General features: G+C 41.2%; 1 protein-coding gene across 16 annotated transcripts in view; it reads left to right on the top strand.

Annotated features, from left to right (window-relative positions):
- Positions 1 to 21,909, top strand: part of camk2g2 (calcium/calmodulin-dependent protein kinase (CaM kinase) II gamma 2) — a 63,873-nt gene that overhangs the window by 20,611 nt on the left and 21,353 nt on the right. For all 16 annotated transcript variants that reach the window (XM_069658226.1, XM_069658224.1, XM_069658222.1 and 13 more), the window contains exons 3-12: positions 7,309 to 7,368; positions 10,170 to 10,224; positions 11,420 to 11,485; positions 13,414 to 13,486; positions 17,379 to 17,481; positions 17,602 to 17,685; positions 17,810 to 17,904; positions 20,287 to 20,409; positions 20,877 to 20,960; positions 21,057 to 21,099. In XM_069658226.1, coding sequence (XP_069514327.1) covers positions 7,309 to 7,368; positions 10,170 to 10,224; positions 11,420 to 11,485; positions 13,414 to 13,486; positions 17,379 to 17,481; positions 17,602 to 17,685; positions 17,810 to 17,904; positions 20,287 to 20,409; positions 20,877 to 20,960; positions 21,057 to 21,099 — 786 coding nt within the window. The remainder of the gene's footprint in view (positions 1 to 7,308; positions 7,369 to 10,169; positions 10,225 to 11,419; positions 11,486 to 13,413; positions 13,487 to 17,378; positions 17,482 to 17,601; positions 17,686 to 17,809; positions 17,905 to 20,286; positions 20,410 to 20,876; positions 20,961 to 21,056; positions 21,100 to 21,909) is intronic.

Genomic DNA, 21,909 nt, shown 5'->3' with positions numbered 1-21,909 from the left:
CTCGACTTGCAGCTGGAGACATCCCTACACACATAAACATGAACACAGATAAAGCACATGAGATTAGGTGTTTGACATTTTACTGTGTTAAGTTATTTAGTAGCACAGCGGGCCGCAGATGTCTGTCTTATCTAGCAGCATGAGTGAAAGACACCTCACATCCACATACTTATGTACACATCATGAAGCTGGACTGTTTGTGAGTTTAAATGTACTCTGGCAATACGAGTCCTTCCCTGCAGATATTTAAAAACTTGTTTGTGTTTAACTTTCCTGATCTACAAACTCTCTCTTTTGTATTTCATCATATATTTATTCAGACATATTACTTAGGTCATTAGGACAACTGGGATGAGCTCCAGCTTAACAGTGTTGAAGTCTTCCCAGGATCTTGTCAAAAGCACAGTAAACTTTTTTACATTTGCACATAACTTTAGCACTTTAGTTGAATTATGTATTAAGTATACTTACATAACTTCTACATTAATTAAGATTTTGATGTTAACTTTGATGGAAAACACACAATTATGCAACTTTTTTCAGAGCCTATTAATTTAGTTGGATATCAAAAATTCACTAAGAAGTAAGTAACTGCTTATAAAACCAGTGAATGCCTTAAATGGGAGAAAGATTGCATCAAATTTTCCAGAACACAGTAGTGTGTTCCTATGTACACAGGACCTGTGACGTATTTGAAGGCCAATTGCTTCACAGCGGCACGTCGGAGGCTCCTTCAGTTGTGGGCGACAAATGCGTCCTCCTTTTCCCGGGCCACGAAGCATCCATCTGGAGCATCCTTCGCGGTCCTACCTACCCCGAGATTGACTGTGTGCCAGTTCAAAGGAGATGTCGAATAGCTACTCAGTCGAACAGCTAGTGATACACATGTTAAAAAAACTAAAGGGGCCTTGAAACAAATTATCTTTACAATAACAGGTCAAGTTATGTGACGTTAGTTATGATAGCTAGTAAGCTCGCTAGCTGCCTGTTGCTAGGCGACAGGATCAGCGTTTTGTTAGGCAAAGGTAAGGGCGGGAACAGCTGGCGATGCAAACAGGTAATCCTCCACTGACAGACAGTCTTATTTCAGTTCGGCCTTAGCGGTCTACACAGGCTACGGATGGTTTATCCCTCGCAGACCGCGTCCTCGTGCATCGAAGGATGCAGCCCCTGAAGTGGGACTTAGTACACATGACACAGGTCCTCTAAAACTTCAGTAAGTTTATGCAATCAGGTTAAGTCAGAACAAAACACTGTATCTGTACTTAGATTAGTTCTTCTTTTGAAATAATCTTTAGGCCTGTTTTCACGTTAACATACGCAAATGTTATATATCACAGGTATTGTTGGGTTTTGTAAATGGCTGTTTCAGTATTTGATTAAACTCAGACTCACCTGTGTGACTTCAACAGCATCGGTAATATATTGTGACAGTGTTGTCCTGTTACTTGTACAGAAAGTTGTGTGTGACCACTTCAGAACATAAACAGCTGCCCATGCACGAGGGACCTCTTATTAAAAGTTCTTTAAACGCTGTTGTGTGTGTGTGCTGGTTGTGTCTAATCAGCTTCTCATCATGTTAATATCCTGCTGTGCTTAGGGTGCAGGTTGCCAGGTCAGCTCGAGTCAGCAGAGGGAGAACGGTGCATGGCAACCGGGCTCTTTTGTTGACTCTGCTCGGGTTCTGACAGTCCCTGAGGAGAGGGGACTTTGACGGGGCTGCAGACTGACACGCTGACTATTGAAGATGGTGTTAGTGACGGTTATAATCTCGACACGGTCGGTCAAACCTGTGACATGCACACTTTAAACTAATGTTTTACCACAACTTATAAAACCTGGTCCTGCATCAATGTCAAGTCGTGACATCTTTAACATTTTCTTAGAGAGCTTGGAGTAAATAACTGTAGGACAAGAAGTTTGGTGCAACTCAAACAGAAGTCAAACTTGTGTTTTACGAGCTTCATAAATGTGAAAATTCAGCAACAAAATCTGCAGACAGTGCAGAGAAAAAAATGCACACAACTACTGGTCATCAAAATAAAACAGTCAAGTTTAGCAGACGGAGTGTTTTCGGCTGTTTTCTGTCTTTGCCCCCTGTGCCGTGCTCAGTTAGGTGACATTTATTCTAAAGTATCGTCTGTCTCCGTCCCCGCAGGCACAAGTTAATTGATGTACATGAGGGAGGGGGTATGGATCGTTTTTCAAACAGTGCATGCGGCCTGAAAGAAGCCATCTATCCCTCCATCCATCCACCCATCCATTCATCCACCGCCTCAGTCGGCTCCGAGCGCCTTGATGAGATAATAATAAGGGGGAGGGCTGCATGGGTAAATGAATATGATAATGTGCCACGCTGTTGGTCATCACTCAATCCAATTGGGCTAAGTGCTGCGAGTTGTTCTTTTTGAGCAGACATGATATCACAGCATCTCTCTGGGAAGCTGTTAAAGGGGTGTGTGTGTGTGTGTGGGCGGGGAGGGTGAGGCCAGGGCATGGCATCTGTTCCAGTGCTACAAAGTTAAGACGGGAAATGATGAGGTGTTTAGCACGGAGCAATGGCTAACACTCTTGTTTTGGTTTTTGATTAAGAGAGGGAGCACAACACACACACACTCGCCACACATTTTATAACTTTCAAGCAAGTTTTCTTAAGTTGAGTTCTCACTGAGGATAAAGTGATATACAGTTACAATATGCAGGACAGATGGTACAATGTTTAGTTTTTGTTCAAACTGTCTGAGAGCTGTTGATTCAACTATAAGAGGATTTTGGAGTGACAGTACTCTACAGTTGAGAGATTTTTCCATTATTTAGCCTATACGCTCTTTAGTAGAAAGAGGTGGACAAATTCAAAATTAGTCCAAAAACGGGACACTAGTTACAATACCAGCCCACTAACTGGCCTCAGTTTTTGGTGTTAAAAGTATAATCTGGAAGATTTTCTTGTAAATAAATGTCTGTTAAGTCACTATCGCAGAATGAGGTAACACAATGGAGATTGAGCCTATGGCCCACTGATGAAAGCCTTTGCATTTGCAGTATTATGGACTGAAAAAAAAATCACAAGCGGCACCCAGCAGTGGTTGGTCTGCCAGAGAGGGTAGGCGGAGCTAAGCGGCTGCTTCTCCGGTCTCTGCAGGTGTTGCGAGTAAACAGTAATCTACTATGTCTGAACAAACAAAGAACAGATCGATGACTACAGATACAACTTCTAAAATAAGTGAAAATCCAAAGAGAAAGAAACAAATTTGCTGCTCAGATGAAGGCAAACAGTCTAAAAAGGAAAGCGACCGTCAGCGAGGAAAATCAAGAGTTACAACATCAACAAAGGGAGCCAAGCGTAGACGTCTGGTTAAATTGGGAAGTCTACTCCTGCAATTACTCATAGAGTTTAGACATTTAAGTTTTATCCACTGAACAGCTGCCAAATTTATCTTGTAAGAGCTCAGCCTTGTATCTCTGGAGGTGGAATCATATGCCTTTATGGATGTGTAAATTCTGAACTCTTCATGACTACTTGTGTATTTTGTTGGTCTATTATCGACTGGCAGCAACACAATATGCTTGACTGCATTATTTTCGATTGAAATGTGCGAACTTGCTGCAATGACACAGTGCTGCAAAGTGCGACACAGTGCTGCAAAGTGCAACGCAGCAACCTGTATAAAGCTGAACTTTTGTTGGACGCATTTGGGCTCCATTATTGCATACAATAGAAAACGTCAGTACTGCTCGTCACATTGGAACTATGTTAACACAACAGCAAAGCACCAAACCTTTAAGAGTGTTTTTACATGTAGTCCAAGGTCACCAAAGAGCTGCAAACTCTTCCTGTTGCTTTAGAGCTCATCTCACTTGTGATGCTCTATTTTGGAACTATAAAGAGCCTGCAGTTAGCTTCTGTATTGGACACAGATCAGCTTCTATTACGATGCAGTTAAATCATCATTTCTCATCTTCATCATCATTGTCTATACAATGTGTCCTTTTGAACCCTGTGTTTGTTCTCTCATCTTTCACTCAGTTTTGACTCTTTCCAAGCAGCCAGCTGCCAACACTGTCCGCCATCACAAGCTTAATAAAGCAGTCGTCTCAGGCCAGCACAGAAAATAGTCCTATTTTTGCAGGCGGATCCAACTTCTAAGAATACAAGCAGCCAAAATAGCCTGATATGGCTCTGAGAGGAAGGCTGAGGAATGTCTGCTGAATGCTTTGGTTTCTCATCCTCTGAGCACACTGGTCAGATTAGAACTTGTGTGTGTGTGTGTGTGTGTGTGTGTGAGAGGTCTTAACCAAAGGCACGGGCAAGACATGTACACTTCTGTAAGCAGAGTCATGTAGGATGAAAGCTGCAGCTGATTGGCTTGGCCCTGTGGGTCAGAGGTTTGGGAGGGTAGTTTTTTAATCCCTCCGTGTGTTTCCTGCGGGATCTTTTTGGTGGTGAAGAAATTGGATTTTAAAGGAAATCAATGCGCAAAACTTTCAGGAAGTGCCTTCACATGTACTGATCCAACTTTAAATCTGCTATTTCTTTCTTTTATCCAGTCTGAAAAACATATATGTACGTAGACAAGAGTGTCTATGTAAAAAAAAAACAAGCTAATTTGATCGTCACTATCTTCAAAATTTGGGATCACAAAGGAAATCCCAATAAATGAACCTTAAGGTTGCAGCTAGAATTGACTTCATTAATTGATTAATTGAATTCACTTTAGAGCTGAAGCGAGTCGATCAGCAGAACATTAACTTGCAGCTATTTCTACAATCAATCAGTTAATTAGCTGTACTACTTTCTCTACTTCTGGCTTTAAAGATGTAACATTTTTTTATCATGGCAAAATCAATGTCTTTTGGTATCTCAAAAGAATTTCTCAAAATGTTGATTTCTTTAAATTGTTCCTTCTTCCAAACCTGAAAGATACTTAGAGATATAAAAAGAGAATAGCAGCAAATACTCACTCACTACAGGCGGTGCCATGTGTAATATGAAAGTATAAACACTCTGCACATAAGACCACAAACTGCATATTAACATGGTGGTTGTGAATCGATTTTCCACTGCCTCTAAAGGCCCCTCAGTGTTTGCTGTAGAGGAAGGAAGTGTTTCCTCTTCACTTTCCTGTAAGTGTTTTTCCAGCCATCAGAGAAGCTTTCTCTAACCTCTGTGTTACCTCCACCCTGTTAGCTGGATTCATCACATACAACTCGTTTCCTATTAAGAGCAGGACAGAAACAATTCTCTCTGAACGACTGTAGGGGTTTATGGACTTTGTGGTGCTGTGGAGTATTAACCTCAATCTTTGGGTATCTACCAGCATCGATAACAATTGGGATACCATTAATCTAATTATCACCCACATTATCAATCTGTCTAACAGCAACCTCATTGCATGGAACGAGGCATGCACCAGAGATGCTGTCAGGTCAAGTGTCGCCTGCAGCAGGTTTACCAAAGCACGTGTTACTGTTGAACAAAGCCAGGGGCGAGTGTTGTGTGTTTGTGTCTCCACTGTACATGCAGATGTGTTTGAACAGCAGGTATCAGTATGATGGATTATCCTGACACCAGGACACTGCCTGAAACAATTTGCAAAACAAACGTTGTTGTTTTGGAGAATGCTGCTATCTATTGAGTGCAAAGGTTGTGCATTAAAGGGACAGTTCTGATTTTTTGAAGTGGGGTTGTATGAGGTACTTATTCATATTAAGTGTCCTGTGTACACTAGGTAACAGTCAGGACGGCTGCTGTTAGGAGAAGCCGGCCGGAGTTCCTACACGGAAGCTAAGCTACGTACTTTAGCCACTCGAGAGAGTCGTACATATAAACAAACATTTCAGTTCAAGTGTGCGCTGTATTTCAGTTTGTCCTCACTTCACACTGACTTCCGACAGCCCCTTCCCTCGGCACTATGTCTCACTCTGCACAACGGCCCTTTATACATGCAGCGCACGGTATCGGATCAGCTGTTTGGGTCAGCGGTTTGTAGAAGACGCAACAAATAAAATAAGAAAAAATATTATGGAAACGACAAAGTGCCGTTCACAGAGGAGACTAGAGGATACAGTTTTCCTACAGTACGCATGCCGTGAAGTGTATTATGCCGTATGTCAGCTGTCTGGGTTGGAAAGTGCCTCGGCTAGCACCGATTGAAAACAAACTATCCCTTTAATGCAGGCAGGTAGACAGCAAGATCCCTTATATCCCTTATTTTATACAACAAACAGAGAATCATTAAAGGAGGAAATAATGAGCAGATTACTAAATGTTCAGAGTTATCGCTTGTTGCTGCACGAGTGGTTATCTAGACACCATGACACCATGCCAGGACTTGGATGAGACATCGGATTAAGGATGTCCAGTGTCCAGCCCTCTCTGTCACATACACACACACACACACTCACACGCATGCCAACAAAACAAACACACACACACACACACACAGGCGTTACTCTTTCACGTAAGCAGCCCATCTGTCCCCTGAGACGAGCAGCTGGCGGGTGGCATGAGTCTGAACTTGACCTCTGACACCCTGTAAGAGGAGAGGTCATCAAATGTATCAGTCGACTGTATCAGTGCTACAACCAATCTGCAGCTGTGCTCTCTCTCTCTCTCTCTCTCTCTCACACACACACACACACACGGAAATCCCCCCTCGCCATTAGAATCATTAACTGGACACTGATTACATTAAGGCTAGACCCACAAGACTAATTTCACTAAGTGCAAAAAGCTTGTACTAGAGGTTGTGTGTGTGTGTTTGTGTGTGTACATTTCAAAGCCGTCTGTCCACTCGTGCAGGATCACATGAGTTGACAGCCCTGTTTTGGCCTCGTAGCTTGTCTGCCTCACATTGTGCTTTAGCTTTTTGACATCCTGTCTCTGCTGAAAATGTTCTGCTGTCCCCTCCAGTTCAAATCGATTTGACGTCGGTCGCAAAGTAGAGGAAAAATATTGTTCTGAGTGGAGCAGGAGGTGCAGGAAAGATCGGCGAGGAAGGGAATAAAAACAGCTGTTAAAAAAACTGTTTAATAAATTCACACAGTCGCTGGTGCAGGCGTTTCTGAGATCCTTCCAAACACGATATCAAGTTTTAATGCCTGCTAAAATCTTTGCTTTGGAAAACTAAACAAATTATTTATTATTTATTAGCACCACGTCTGCTGAAAAGTCGCGTAGAAGAAGCTGTTTCCAAGATGCTGCATTGCAAAAGTCTTATTGAACATCATGAGCTGCAGTCACCCTGTGTGTTGGACATCGCGTCCTAACCGTTTCCTCTTTCTCTCTGCCCTTTTCTTTCTCCTCAGATCACCAGAAACTGGAGCGGGAGGCAAGAATCTGTCGTCTGCTCAAACATCCAAACATAGGTGAGTCACTTTTGGGAGCCAGCGGACTAATGGATCAGTGGGACAGCGGGGCTAATTCAGAACATCGGGGGAAAAGGATGTGGACAATTAAAAGGTTTAAGTCACTGCAAGAGAGTTTTTATTTAAAGAGCCATAAACTCAGTTTGTACTCATATTAACCCTTGTGTTTACTTTATTGTTTGTTGCATCATGAAAGTTTAATGTTTTTTCCTTTAAATCCATCTTTCTTTTTCTTCTGAGCTTGGTCAATTAATAGACTAATCTGGGCTCCGGGAGGTTCAGTGCTGCATTAATAGTTTGTCCATGTTGATTACAGCCGTGTTTTTGGGTGGTAAAAGAGACAATAATAAAGGCTAACTACTCCCAAAAGCAAGTGAATTGTCCCCATAACCTTAATGAACTGCAAATGTTGAACCATAAAGAACAACTCATATAACAAGCACAAAACTACCTGCATTCCTTTACAACAAACCCATCGACAGGTGACATGCAAATGCTGGCTCATTCATAAAGATGTTAAGATCTTTGTTAAAACTCTTTAAGGGAGTGTTTGATTCAACTTTATGAGGATTTTAGAGGCAGCAGTGTGTAGTTCTGTTGCATTATACTGAGAGGTGTTTCTGTTATTTAGCCCAATTTCATTGATGTGTATATCTCGCTATAATTCCGCATAACTTACTCAAATCTTAGACTAAACCGTCTGTGGTCAAGATGCATTCTGGGTAATGTAGGTGACCTGTTTTTACTTTGAAGAAGAATGTTTGCGTGGATAAAGAAAACCCTCCGTCGTGAGTCTCTGAGAGGGAGAGACATGCCGAGGTGAAAGAGACAGCTGCATGACGTTGTTGTGCAAACTAGGGCTGCAAAATGATTCTTGTCAATGTTGATTTGTCCGCTGATTATTTGATAAAGTAATCAAGTAGATGTTTTGTCTGTAAAATGTCAGAAAACGGTGTTTCAAAAAAGAAACAGCTGAAAGAAGCTGGAATCAGAGAATTTTGACTTTTCTCCTTTTAAAATTTACCCAAAGTGTTAAATTAATTATCAAAAATGCTGGCGATCAAATTAAAAGTTGACACTCAAACCAATTAGCTGCTGCAGCTGTGGTGGAAACAACAGAACAAATGTTGGACTGCTCACCAACACGGTCAGCAGTAACGGGAGACGCCGTCACACACAGCTGGTGGAGGCAGTTAGCGCCTGATTGCTAAAATTTGCATCATAATTTCACTCCTCTTTCTCTGAGTCATAACGCAGTGAAATTTGAACACGCCAATATAACACACATATTTTTAGATTCTGTGTGACTTTCCAAGGATGTCATTATCTCTGATGTCCATTGTTAACATCTGTGCACAAAATAGGCAGTGGCCTCTTGAGAAAGGAAGGAAATGGCAACGTATCTCTGTGGCAGAACTGCCAAATGCCTTATCACCCATAGATAGTATGCTGCTCAGTACAAGCTATATTCCCACCCACCCACACACACACGTGCACACATGCACACACAGTATTATAATAGCATAATAGATATGGTTTCTCTTTCTTCTTCGTCCCTCCTGATTCCTGCTTATTCATCACCCTTTTCTTCCTTTCTCTTCCTCCCTCAGCTGCTTTTTCTTATCCCACTCTCGAGGGAAGAGCTTGTCAAGTTTCTCTTCTCCCAATGTTATTCATCTGAACCTAGAAGAGACTAATATATAACAATTAAAGGCTAATTTAAGCACTGCAGCACCTTCACTTACCTTGACACAAGCAGGTTTCTAATCTCCTTGGGAGCAGCCAGTTTAGTAGGCCACTGTTTTTCAGCTGTTGGCTACAGTTGTCCTTGTTGGCAACAACTCTGCTCCCTGTCTGCTTTTGTGCTTCCTTAACAGAGAGAAAACGTAAAAGGAAATTAACAGTATCAAATTAATTATGAATGATTAAAACATGGCAACCATTCTGTCAACTTTATCCTCCACAAGATTTCTGGTTGCCAACCGGCCAGGTGGCAGTCAGGCTTTACAAACCTTTTGTGGAGCCCTGGAGGGGATCATTTCAGAGACGCAGGGGAAGCTGTGTGTGTATTTTAAAGTTGTGAATGAACATAGCATAAATCAAGTGCAGTTTATTAAAAGCTTTCTACATACATTGAAGTTTTCACTTCAATAAAAGCTATTTATAAAAACTGTCACAGTCAGAATACATTTACTTATTTCAGGAAACACAGAAGTGCGCTCTTTCATCATAGTCTTTATATAACAAAATAATTCCAGTTTCACCTGTCATTGTTCGATGAATGCTAAAACTATTAAGATCAATGTTTGTGTGGATTTAAGAAATTGCCATTTCCAGTCATCAACAAGAAATTATTTATGGTGGGTTTACAGTTTCGGCTTTACAATGGGCAGGAGGAAGAGGCAGGGCCCACAGTTCTCCTAATAGCTTCTTTCAGAGGAACTATGCTTATAGGAAGGGGGGCCTTAAAGAGACAGTCACTAAAACGGCTTGTTTCAGATAGAGGGTGAACGGAGGGGCAGTGTTAAGAACCAGTGTGACATAAACAAGTATTTATTTTTTAAAGATCTTGAAATAAGAATAACACAGCATGACCCATTATTTTATCAGCGACAGCTAATTCTTGACATTTTTATCAATTGCTTAAAAACAAAATGTGTTGCCCCCAGTGACCTGACTGTCTTGTTTCTTGAAGGTGATTGTTTATTTAGCTTTTGAGTTTTCACACTAAATATTACATGTTTTTAAAATTGTCTTATATTATGCACTGTTTTCTTATATATGTCACTCTCTGTTTCTAGTACGACTCCACGACAGCATCTCAGAGGAAGGCTTCCATTACCTCGTCTTTGACCTGTGAGTGAATCACATTAGCCCACACAAACACACACAGGTCACCGGTTCAGCCAGGACTCTCGCTTCAGGACAAATTGCTTCACTCAAGTAGCCAGTGATCATGATTCATAGAAGAACAGTATAGTTTTCCACTAAGCTGCCGTGACCGAGAGGGTCATTAACTCAATTAAGCCCTAATTGAATAGTAGTTGTAAAAAGGGATGTTTACTACAACTTCACTTGAGTGATGTGTCACCTTTTTTTTTTTCATATGCATGATAATATTTTGCTCCCTTAGAGATGTTCACGTACAATGCTTTACTTCCCAGCACCCCTTCGACACCAGTGAGAGAAAACAAATATACATGATACTAGTGATTTTTCACTAGTAAACTAGTACTAAAGTACTTCTTTTGCTAGCTTGACAAACTGTACACTCTTTGCTAGCACCGCTGTGTTTTGTTATTGTCACAAGATAATTTGCCTGAAACAAGTTGATTTTTTGCATCTATTTACGGTATTAGAGCGTTGCGTTGATTTGGATACTTGCCAATATTTCATACTGAGATTAACGCAGTATCAAAGGCCTAAACTCATATTGGTATCGGTATTGGAACGACTCTATTTACCAAATAAATAAAAATGTTCTGAAGAACTGAGAGAGCTGGCTTCCTTTTTCATACCATGAATTACTTTCATGGACCATTTAAAAGAAGTGAACAAAGACTTTATGTCTGGAAAACGAAGCGAATGCAGAAGTGCAGAAATGTCGCTCAGTAAACATTTGAAAACATTTAACAGAACCAGATACTGTCAGCTAGAGTTCTGCACATCATATAGTTTAAAGAAATAGTGCTCAGAAGATATAACTCTAGTTTACTGCCATCAGCATAAACCAGACATGCGAGTCAATCTTTTCGAGGCTTGTGTTGTCAGCAACCAGTCAAGTGGCCTCTTAAAGCATCATAGAGTACAAGTTACACAAAGCTACACATGAACTCAGAACATGTTGGATTACAGAGGAGTTCTCCTCCAAAATCTTCAGCTTTACCACCTTTTAAACAGAGCGAAAGCTAAAACAAGATGGCAGATCAAAATACCAAAGTTTGTCCTTTAGAAAACTCATTAAAAGATATTGTCATGTTTTTGTCAGCTTGTGTTTTTTCAATTTCAAGAGGGAACCAAGTCTTTGTTTTTTCTGTGTGTCTGTCTGCAGTGTCACTGGAGGAGAGCTGTTTGAGGACATCGTTGCCAGAGAGTATTACAGTGAGGCAGATGCCAGGTATGGTATTAGTAGTCATCATGCTTGTGTGTAAACATGTTATGTAGTGCATTTGATGTGTTACTTCTCTTTTCTCCTGCGTTTTCTCCCTCTGAAGCCCACCAAAACTTGACCACCTCAGTAAAGTTGTTATGAAAGCACAAAATGTGTAAATGTACTTTGTGCTTTGCTAGCAGAAGCAATGCCTGTGGTTTCCTGCAGTTCTCTGAGGTTGTTTTCAGTATACGCTTTATTTTTGAACATGGGACTCAAGGCTTTTAAATTTAATTCCATTAATAAATAATGACAAAGCTGTTAAAAGTTTTTAAACCTTATTTTTTGGCCGTTGTCAGAAGTTGCAGTTGGATTTTTTTTGCACTGCAGCACATTACTCAGGTGGATTGAGCAGACGAAAGCACATTTTGGTCATGTTGGAGTTAGTTAGGGCGACAAGACTCGTAACTTTTGGTTTTGAAATGATGGAAACAAAGGCTGCATTAGTAGAGGCGATCTTACACTGACTATAAAAAGGAAAGAAGAAGTAAAGGCTGCAGAGATATGACTATTGGAGACTAGTGGAGATGAGTGAGGAAATGAAAGGCTATCCAAGGCTAGAGAAAGTCAAAACAGCAGCAAGTTTTTCTGACAGGCAGTATGTAAGCTGCAAAAACAGGCAGTGTGAATGTGGAGTTCAGAAGAAGCCTAATTTGGACACAACAGCAGCAGATTTCTTTTGATTCTGTCTTGCAGAGAGAGGACACCACTATCTCACACTCTGTGTACCCCCTGCTGCTGACCCGAACTTCACCCTTACCAACGTCAAGCTCAATTATATTTAAAAGAAATAGTAGATATTTTAACTGCGCATCAGACCAGCAACATTACTGACTTGTAAGCTTAGGACAAGCTTACATAAGAGTTATTTCACTGACGCAACAACACACTCGCCCTGACTGCTGTACTTCCTTCCCCACATTCATTCATATAAATATGCACCACATTCACCTCTAAGGGCCTGTGTCCACTAACGACATTTATTCCCTAAACAAAACCAATGAAGTTCAGCGTTTTCAGCTGTCAGCGTCCAAAACGCTCTGGGTGTCAGCTTTCAGTTGAAAATAGTTCAACTTTTAGAACACCGCCACGCTCGCCAATGTCACTTCTCCCTCACCGACCAATCAAAATCAAGAAGGGGTGGGACTTCAGTTCAACTTTTTAATAACACTGGTGGAGGAGAAGCTAATCCTTTGTTTTTTATGAGGGTATAATTTTCATGTCTAGAGCTGCTGCTAACACCAGGACACGATTCCTTTCCATTGTTTTTATGTTTTCTTTGTTAAATTGAATTTAAAACAGACTTAACAATCACTACCGAGAGAAGCGGGTGTGCAGCCAGACAACTTTCGGGAACCTAGCAACACTAAGCGCTGGTGAGAAGCGCTCTGAAATTGAGGTAGTAAGCGCTGCCAGCGGTTAGTGGACACTGGCCCTTATCCTCTTGTCCACCGTCGTGCAGACCTCGATTTTGTCAGAATGACTTGCAACGCGCAACTTTGTGTAACAGGCTTCTGGTTGCAAGGACTTGCTCTAATTCAGCCACAGAAGAATTAGGTTCAGTTTATGGAAGAACAGCTGTTTATACCAGCTGCAGGGAAAAGCAGAGTACAATGTGTAGAGAGGGTGGAAACTTTTATAAAACATGATGATAATGAAGCTCATTTTCAAACTGTCTCTCAGTGCATTCAATGCGTAAAGTTTGTCCCAGGTGTTTGTAATAGTTCCTGCTGTCCGCATACTTTTGGCCATGTAAATGTAATTGAAAAGCTCAACGATGACGACATGGTTGTTGAGTTTTTCTTCCTCTACTTCACTGTGTTCACCAGTGCGATCTCTTTTGGATTGACAGACGTGTCTCTCCTCAGTTTCTCATCCCTCTCTGTCTCCTCCAGTCACTGCATCAATCAGATCCTGGAGAGCGTCAGTCACATCCACCAGCATGACATTGTGCACAGGGATCTCAAGGTGAGTTATCGTATACCAGTGGAAAATATTAAAGGACCTCCTGTGTGATCTTTGTGTACAAAAATCTGTTATATACAGAAGCACTGTGTTGTGAATGAAGATAAAAGAGACTTCACACTCATGCAGACGTCATGCTGCGACGTTGAACAACTTAAGAGATCAGCGTCACTCCTCCCTCTCTTCACCTGCTTTATCCGCTGCTCATTTCTATGTCCTCATCTTCCTCTATGTCTACGCGTCCCCCTCTATCCCCTCCTTTCCTTTCCTCTCTTTTTCCCCCTCTCTGTCTTTCCCCCCCGTCCTGCACTGCTGAGGAGTGACGAAAGCAAACCAGCTGCTATTAATAGCAGGTCGGTGGGTGAGATGACGGCCAGTGACGATTTCCCCTGCAGCAGGACTGTTCACCCCTGGCAGACACCAGCAGCACTCTGACCTCCTCAGCTGTGTGATATTTAATTTTAACGCTTCTGTTATTGAAGGCAGCAAATTGAACTGAGATTTAAACACCAGGATAATTGCACCTCACTATCGAGTTCAGAGTCCCTAACTTTAATAGTTTACTTAAGAATCTTGTCCATTACTTTTATGAGACAGAGCGAGATTAAACCATTACTCTTGGGCAAGCAGACAAACATAATTAGAAAATGAGCAATCTGTTGTGTGGGAGAGTGGCGTAAATGGACTCGTGTTGCTTCTCATTGATTCTCAGCTTGCATATAGATCTCAGTATCAAACAAACTTAGAGACGGAAGAGCTTTAGAGAGACGATTTGATAGATGATGAGGGAAGAGGTCAAAAAGGGCTTCCATTAGATTTGAATGTACAACTCTTATCATGAATCTATGCTGCATCATTACTTAAAAAACTCATTCAGCCAAAAAGCATTCAGACTCACTGAAATGTATTTTATATTCTAGTAGAGTTTGCTACTAGAAATGATACCAAATATGTCTGAATTGGAGGAAAATGTGTCTTAAATAATCCAAAGGAAATGGCCTAGAATAAAGTGTTGGATTTCACTATCTAGCTCACTTAAACTATTTTAATAGATTACATGAAATTACATGCATTTGGCATTACCCAGAGGGACTCACAGTAAGTGCATCAGGCCCATTATAGCTTCAGTGAAGGGCTGGAAAATGCTGATACAGAATATAGAACACAGTGGAGCAATTAGCTAACCTGAGCTAAAAGGACTGTGAAGGTTGGACTTTGTCAGGTTATTATGGACAAATTATATGCCGATGTTGCGTTTATGACTTCTTCTGCTGCCTCCATGTTACCAAGAAGCTTTAATGCAATAGTTTTCTCCAACATAGAACAAACCCTCCAGCTTAAAAATATGATTTTATCTGATTTATATGAACTTTTCCCAAGAACTTCCTGGGGACAAAGCTGAATTGGAGCCACAGAAATAATAATAATGATGCCAACAAAGTGTGCCACGGAGAGTTGTGACCTCGCACCTTTCATATTTTTGCCTCCCCGTCATCTCGGGAGGGCCACTCGCGGAGAGGGGAAAACAGGAATCAGAGAGAAAGAGTTGAGTGCTCTTGGCTGGTGGCAGACTGGGTTGCCATGGTAACTGTGGGGTGAGGTCACCCGGCTGCTGCAGCACCATCATAGGGACTCATTATGCCACCTCCCATCTATCTGTGTCTCTCTCGTTTCTTCTGTTGCCCTCTCTCCGGCTCAGTGTCCCTGTGCAATTCACCCTTTAAAAAAAAAAAAAAAAAAAAAATCTCTTTCCAATTGTTTCAGCTCGGCTTGATGGAGGGGGAGGAGGTGGAGGAAGAGGGGATGGATGGATTGATAGATAGAAGGACAGAGAGAAAGAGAGAGACTATCAGATGAGAAGAAACAGCCTCAGAGCATAAAGACGGTCGGTACAAGTGTCAGACTTGTTTACCTGTCTGAGTTTAAGGCAGTGAGGAGGGCTTTGCACAGCTCTATGACCTCTAGACACACAGGAACACAGAAACAGATACACACATCAGGCAGGCAAGTTGGGTTATATAGTCCAGAATAAAGGGCCAATGTGCAGACAAAGAAAACATCTACAGCTGTGTAGACACTGTGAAGGTATTTTCCTACATTGGGTTTTAAGGTGATATGACAAAGTGTATTCCTAGGTCACTCTCTGTTTCAACCCTAAATGCAGAAGGACAACAGCCTTTCTCACTCGAAGCCACAGATCAGTTTTCTGCCTCCTTAAGATGAAAGTTCATGTCCTGATAAAGCTGAACTGGCCTGGAGAACTATATTGTACAATTAATATAGATGTTAGGTAAGAGGAACTGGCTGAAAAACTAGGGCAGAGGTCTATGGAAGCAATGCAGGACACTCTTTAAAGGTAGGGTCAAGAGACAGATGGAGACCACTAAAGCATCTGTAAGCTAATTTTGTAAGTTTGTGTTCAGATAACCCTACAATTGTGAAACTTGATGAATGTTTCCTCGCTATGTGGATTTTAGTCGTTGTTTGCTTTCACTATGTTGCCATTTTGTAACATTAATACGAAAAATATATACATTTTTTCTTCTGTTTTACACTGTAGTTAACTGTGTTAGGATTAGCAAGAACCAAGCTAGTTACTTAGCCAACCATAAATACAGCTAACAGCTACAATAACGTTACTGCAGCAGACTAAACGGAGCTCTTTAGAGTAGCTTGCTAGCTGGCTAATATTTTATGTCAAACTCTTCTGAACATTTGGATGCTCTTTAAAACAACGCATTTCCCCTTGTGTGAATGCAAATGTGCTTCAAGCTCGGCTACGCAACATTGTTGTGAAGGCCCTCCTGGTGTCTGTCATTACTAGCATGAGCAGAGTCAAGTGCTACTTTCCTGAATCGAGTGCGTCTGTGTGAGATTTTAGCAAATATAGGGTTACCATCTTGACATAACCACTTCTCAGTAGCTCTGCTCGTTATGCTAACATAAGATAGAGTGTAAGAAGGTAATTATTTCCCGTGGAGATGCTAGCACTAGCATAGCCACCACAGTCGATCGTGTGAGTCACGCCAACCTTAAATAGTCTCAAGAAACAACGCTGTCTATAGTCTTCTCTTCCGTTTGTGACTTTTTGACAGGCAGCTTAGAAGAAGAGGAGGATGTGATCTTGTGATCTTTCAGCTTATTTATCAGATTTGGATTCTTAAGGACGTGGCTTTTACACAAGATTGAGATTTGATCAAAGTACAATTGAATTGTATTCCAATTGTAATTTATTGTGCATGCTTTAAATCTGCATTAACAACCTGTAATTTACACCCTGGAAACTCCCTTTAACTCTTCAGTTGTGCAGCTTTACTTCAGGGAAGTAATGCTTATGAAGAAGACAGGGATATGCAAAAACAGAAAACTGCAAAAATTTAACAGCAAAAACAAGTGATCACATACATGGGGCACCTTTTCTATCCTCCTCTTTTCATCATACAGCGTATTAAAGTGATCGTGCATGCGATGTCATTTTAAGTTTATGACAAGTCCTGACTTTTTGCCTTATTTTTTGTCATCAGAAGGACAGAGTCAAAATGTGACAGCTCACTGAAAAGGTCTTTCCTTTGGGGGAGCCCTTTGGAGCCTGTTGGACCAAATCATGCCTCATTATTACTGTAGATGTCATCAGGGTCCTGCAGCTCACCCAGTCATGCACACAAACAGAACATTACTAGGAGCAGGGAACATGCTGATCTCTGTCGCCCTTAATTACATGTAATATCCCCCCCTTGTGTTGCTTTTTACTGTGCTACAATAAATTAACTTGTAATGAGAATTTTGTCTGTATGTTTGACATCTTGCATAAAAAAGATTTACAAAGGACTATGGAAAACAGTCACTATTTGCAGCCTGAGTGATAATATTGTCCTGTTGTCTCTGTGTGTTGCAGCCAGAGAACTTGCTCCTGGCCAGTAAGATGAAGGGAGCCGCAGTGAAGCTGGCAGACTTTGGTCTAGCCATCGAGGTGCAGGGGGACCAACAGGCATGGTTTGGTAAGAAATAATGACTCTTATTAACAACTTAAAGCGATGACCTTGTTCTCTGTTTTATCCCACAGTGTTCACTTTCAGCGGCAGTGGTTGCAAACTTTACATTTTTATTTTTATTTGCAGGTTTTGCAGGGACTCCAGGTTATCTGTCCCCAGAGGTGTTGAGAAAGGACCCGTACGGCAAACCAGTGGACATATGGGCATGTGGTGAGTTAGTCTCTTTTTACATATGGTCATCAGGAAAGATGAACCCCTGAAACTACACTTAACATACTTTTTCTAAAGGCTTCACATACAATATGTTGATCTGGATTTTGTTTGTGTCCATCAGGTGTGATTCTGTACATCTTGTTGGTGGGGTACCCTCCCTTCTGGGACGAGGACCAACATAAATTGTACCAACAAATCAAGGCTGGTGCATATGATGTGAGTACTGAGTCATCTTGAGAGCTTCATGTGTGTCATTTGTGTGAAGTAGTTTAGTGCAAACATGCTATGATGTAAAATAAGTCTTAATAGTTAATATGTGCAACATGGAAGGCGGGGAAGATAGTGGACACAGAGCATCACTGTGACTAAGGATGCACGATATTGGATTTTTTGCCGATTACCGATACCGATACCGATATTTTTTTCCCGCACACCTAATTGCAGAGATCATCAACTCTCTTCTGTATTGGAATTAGCGTACAGTATAATGGTGATACTCTTATCACATTTGTTACAACGGTCGGGGTGACGGGTCTTGAGATGGTTAATCAAGTTTGTAGTGTTGAAAGACTTTGCCTTGGCTCCTCCTCGCATCACTGAAGCTGAGCAGTCATTGCAAACAGCAGTTTTGCTATCTATTTTGGACACTTTAAAACACTTCCACACCACGGACATTTTGGCTTCTAACTCTCTCATGCTGCAGGTAGACACACGTGACGTCATCACGCTGCGCCGCGCAGGTCTTCTTCGCGCCGGGGACATTGCGCCGAGGTCGGGCATTTAATCAAGTATACAGCAGACCATTATTTTATCGGTTAATTATATCGGCGGATATCGGCCAATATCGGCCAATACCGATAACATGCCGATAATATCGTGCATCCCTAACTGTGACTGCATACTTATTTTCAAGAGGGACAGTTAATTACATACACAAAAAAACCTGCTTATTTTTGTTGTAAGGGAGTAACACATTCATAAGACCAACAGTCTCAGCGTGCGACGGCAGGACAGTAATACAATAGAACAGAATAGTAAAAGGCGATAAAGCTGGAAGTAAAATGTGAGTATTTTGATAGTAATTTGATGCTGCTACCTTTTTAAATCTTTTGAAATACATGCTCAATTAATCGTGTGTCAAGCACTACATTTACCTAGGATGAATCTGTCTGATAATCAAATTAAAAGCTCACATTTAAGAGACATTTTTATAAGACTCTTAATGTGAAAATAAGTGTTAAACTCATAGTTACTGAAGATGATTTGGGGATAAAGGTGAAGTAGAAGGCCTGACGTGACTCTTGTATTGACTGAAGTAGTGCCGTGGACATAATTTATCAATACCTCGTCCCTCCTCTGCTGAGATAAAAAAAAAGAACACTGTTTGAGAATTTATGGTATTCATTTCATCCTTAATATAAAAGTATTGATGAGTGCAGCTTTAGGACACCTCCAGTTCAAGTCTCGCCATAAAACACAACCTGAAATCTGTCGTTCAAATGATTTAGAAATTTAATTTAAGTTTTTTTTTATTGCTTGTTATTTTGTGATTTTTATCCTGCTGTAGAAAAAAAGTGAAGCACGATGAGAGAGCCTTATTTATCAGATCTCACCACAGTCCTGAGGGAGATAGGAATCTATTACCCGTATTAATTTCCATAATTGGAAGCAAGCACATCTAATGAATGTGCATAATATGAGCATTGTTATGAAGTGACTGTGACAAACGCTTGTAATAATCTTCACTATTATCGCTGTCAGGCAGATACCTTGAGTCTCATTTTGTCCCTGACTGCTGACTAATGCTTGAAGTTAATGTTGCTTGATGACTGACTTTAATTATTAGAAGTAAACATGTTTATACGACTTTGATGGAGGGATGATGGAGGCAGAGATACTTAGTCGGCATGACTTTTAAAATGTCACCTGTTTATACTGAAGGGTGTCATGCCTTATCTTAGCCACCACAGTTTAAAAATCACTCTTACTCACTTTTACCTTCAACATAGAGTTAGTAGATTCGTTTGTGTTATCCAATTGAAAAGAAGAAAATCACTGCAACATTTCACATATTATTCATGTTCTTAAAGGGGGGGTATTATGCTAATTCCAGGCTTCATATTTCACTCTGTGATACCTGTGGAGTAGCTTAGCATCATTTACAGTTAAAAAACTCCTCATTTTTCCCACACTGGTGCTCTGTGCAGGCCCTCATACAGCCTCTGCCTGAAACGACTTAATCAGCTCTGTCTCTTTAAGAATCCCTGCCCCTACAAGCCCACTTTCTTCTGATTGGCCAGCTCTCAGAAGCCTTGTGACATCACAAAGTGCAGCGTGTAGAAAAAACCTGTGAAACCTGGTGTTCACAGCAGACTGAGCTGAGAAGCCTGGGGATTACTCCAACATACTTTTACCTACAGATTTAAAACTTCACCCATGTTTAGTATGAACATCCAACATTGTAACATTATATATATATGTCTTAAAATGTTAAACATGTCTTATAAGAAATAAACTGACAGTACAAAAGTATCTGTCTAGTCTGAATAGTTATTTGGATCCTTAACATTCATTCACCCTCTTCATCTTCCTCCTCAGTTTCCCTCTCCAGAGTGGGACACAGTGACCCCTGAGGCCAAGAATCTGATCAATCAGATGTTAACGATTAACCCTGCCAAAAGGATCACCGCCGACCAGGCCATCAAGCATCCCTGGGTCTGCGTAAGTAACACTTCTCGTCGTCTCCTCACATCAAAGACCATCTTTTCCAGGCTGTAGATGTTTGTGCCAATTACTCCAACTCCAAATTATGTCACATTTTTTCATTAAGTAGTCATACATTGACTCTATTTACAAACATCTTGGCAAGGCACCCTGGCCAGGGGCTTACACACAGTCCCCGAGTTGAGTTGTAGCGTTTATACACAGACAGCTACACATCCAATAACTCAGTGTCAAAAACATACACGTGCTATACATAGAGACCAACATTATCTAAAGCAGAATTTGTAGTTTTGGGTTGGATGAAATGCACTAAAATGTTTCACACATTTGCTTAAGACAACATGTAAGAGCTTTAAACAACACTTGGATAAATGTAGCACAATACCACAACAAATCGTAGAGATGTTATCACGTTTAAATTTTTCAAGTTGTAATGTTGTTTCCCCTTCTCTCTCTCCATACAGCAACGCTCCACTGTGGCCTCCATGATGCACCGTCAAGAGACTGTGGAGTGTCTGCGCAAGTTTAACGCCAGGAGGAAACTGAAAGTGAGTGTAGACACTTACTCACACGCACACTCACACATACATACACCCACCCACGTAGCACATATTCTTATATTGTTTATTTTTGTGTCTCTCTAGGGAGCTATCCTCACAACAATGCTGGTGTCCAGGAACTTTTCAGGTGAGCGTTGCAGCGATACTAATCTCATATCGCAGACAGCTATTTAAATTGGCACCTTATCGTCAATAACACAGAGAAGCACGGGAATGTTTTGGTGACAGATAACAACTGACAATATCTTTATAAAAAGACATCTATAGACGTTGCATACACTTTTTCCTGATCTTATCTCTCATAGAAGCCAAACAACATGTATCACCGATGACCTGCTGCTTTACTTCCTGTCTCTGATCAATATTTTCTTTGGTGTGAATCAGGTTCCCTTAACCGCACATCTTTATTCCCGTTCACGTTTGCTTGTCAGCTCTGTCTGCAGTTTTGATTTTTCACTTCAGGGGTTTGGCTCGGATTTCTTCCTCGTAAGCAGTTCGATCGCAGCAACACAGAGCACTTTTGATTGAAAACCCAATTTGTGGGCAAGCCGATGGCCTGGCGAGCTAATGCATTAATGCTATTGGCGCTGTGTTTATATGCTTTCATGTAAGTCAATCAGCTCCTGTGGATAACAGCCAACTGCTTTCACCGGCCGAGATTGATCGAGACTGAAGAGACAGACGAGCCAGACCTCTGAATTGTTTTATACCTAACTTTAAGCAGTCAGTGTCTAAGATTGAGAATTTCAGGGCACAGGTAGTTTGGAGCTGAGAGGATTTCCCGCCTGCTGCTTCACTTCATCCTGATGAAATGGAGTTTGCTGGTTTGCAGCTCATTGGGTGCCACAGGATCAGAATGTCCACTTCCTGTAAACCCAATGTTTATCATACTTGTCTAACACGCTGTAGTTCATTAAAGGCTGCCAGACTTTAGCGA

The sequence above is a fragment of the Semicossyphus pulcher genome, unplaced genomic scaffold (assembly GCF_022749685.1).
Source record: "Semicossyphus pulcher isolate SPU_LCO1_2020_fin unplaced genomic scaffold, fSemPul1.0.p SCAF_12, whole genome shotgun sequence".
Lineage (NCBI taxonomy): Eukaryota > Metazoa > Chordata > Actinopteri > Labriformes > Labridae > Semicossyphus > Semicossyphus pulcher.
The sequence above is the reverse complement of the archived record's forward strand: the minus strand, read 5'-3'. Positions and strand labels throughout refer to the sequence as shown.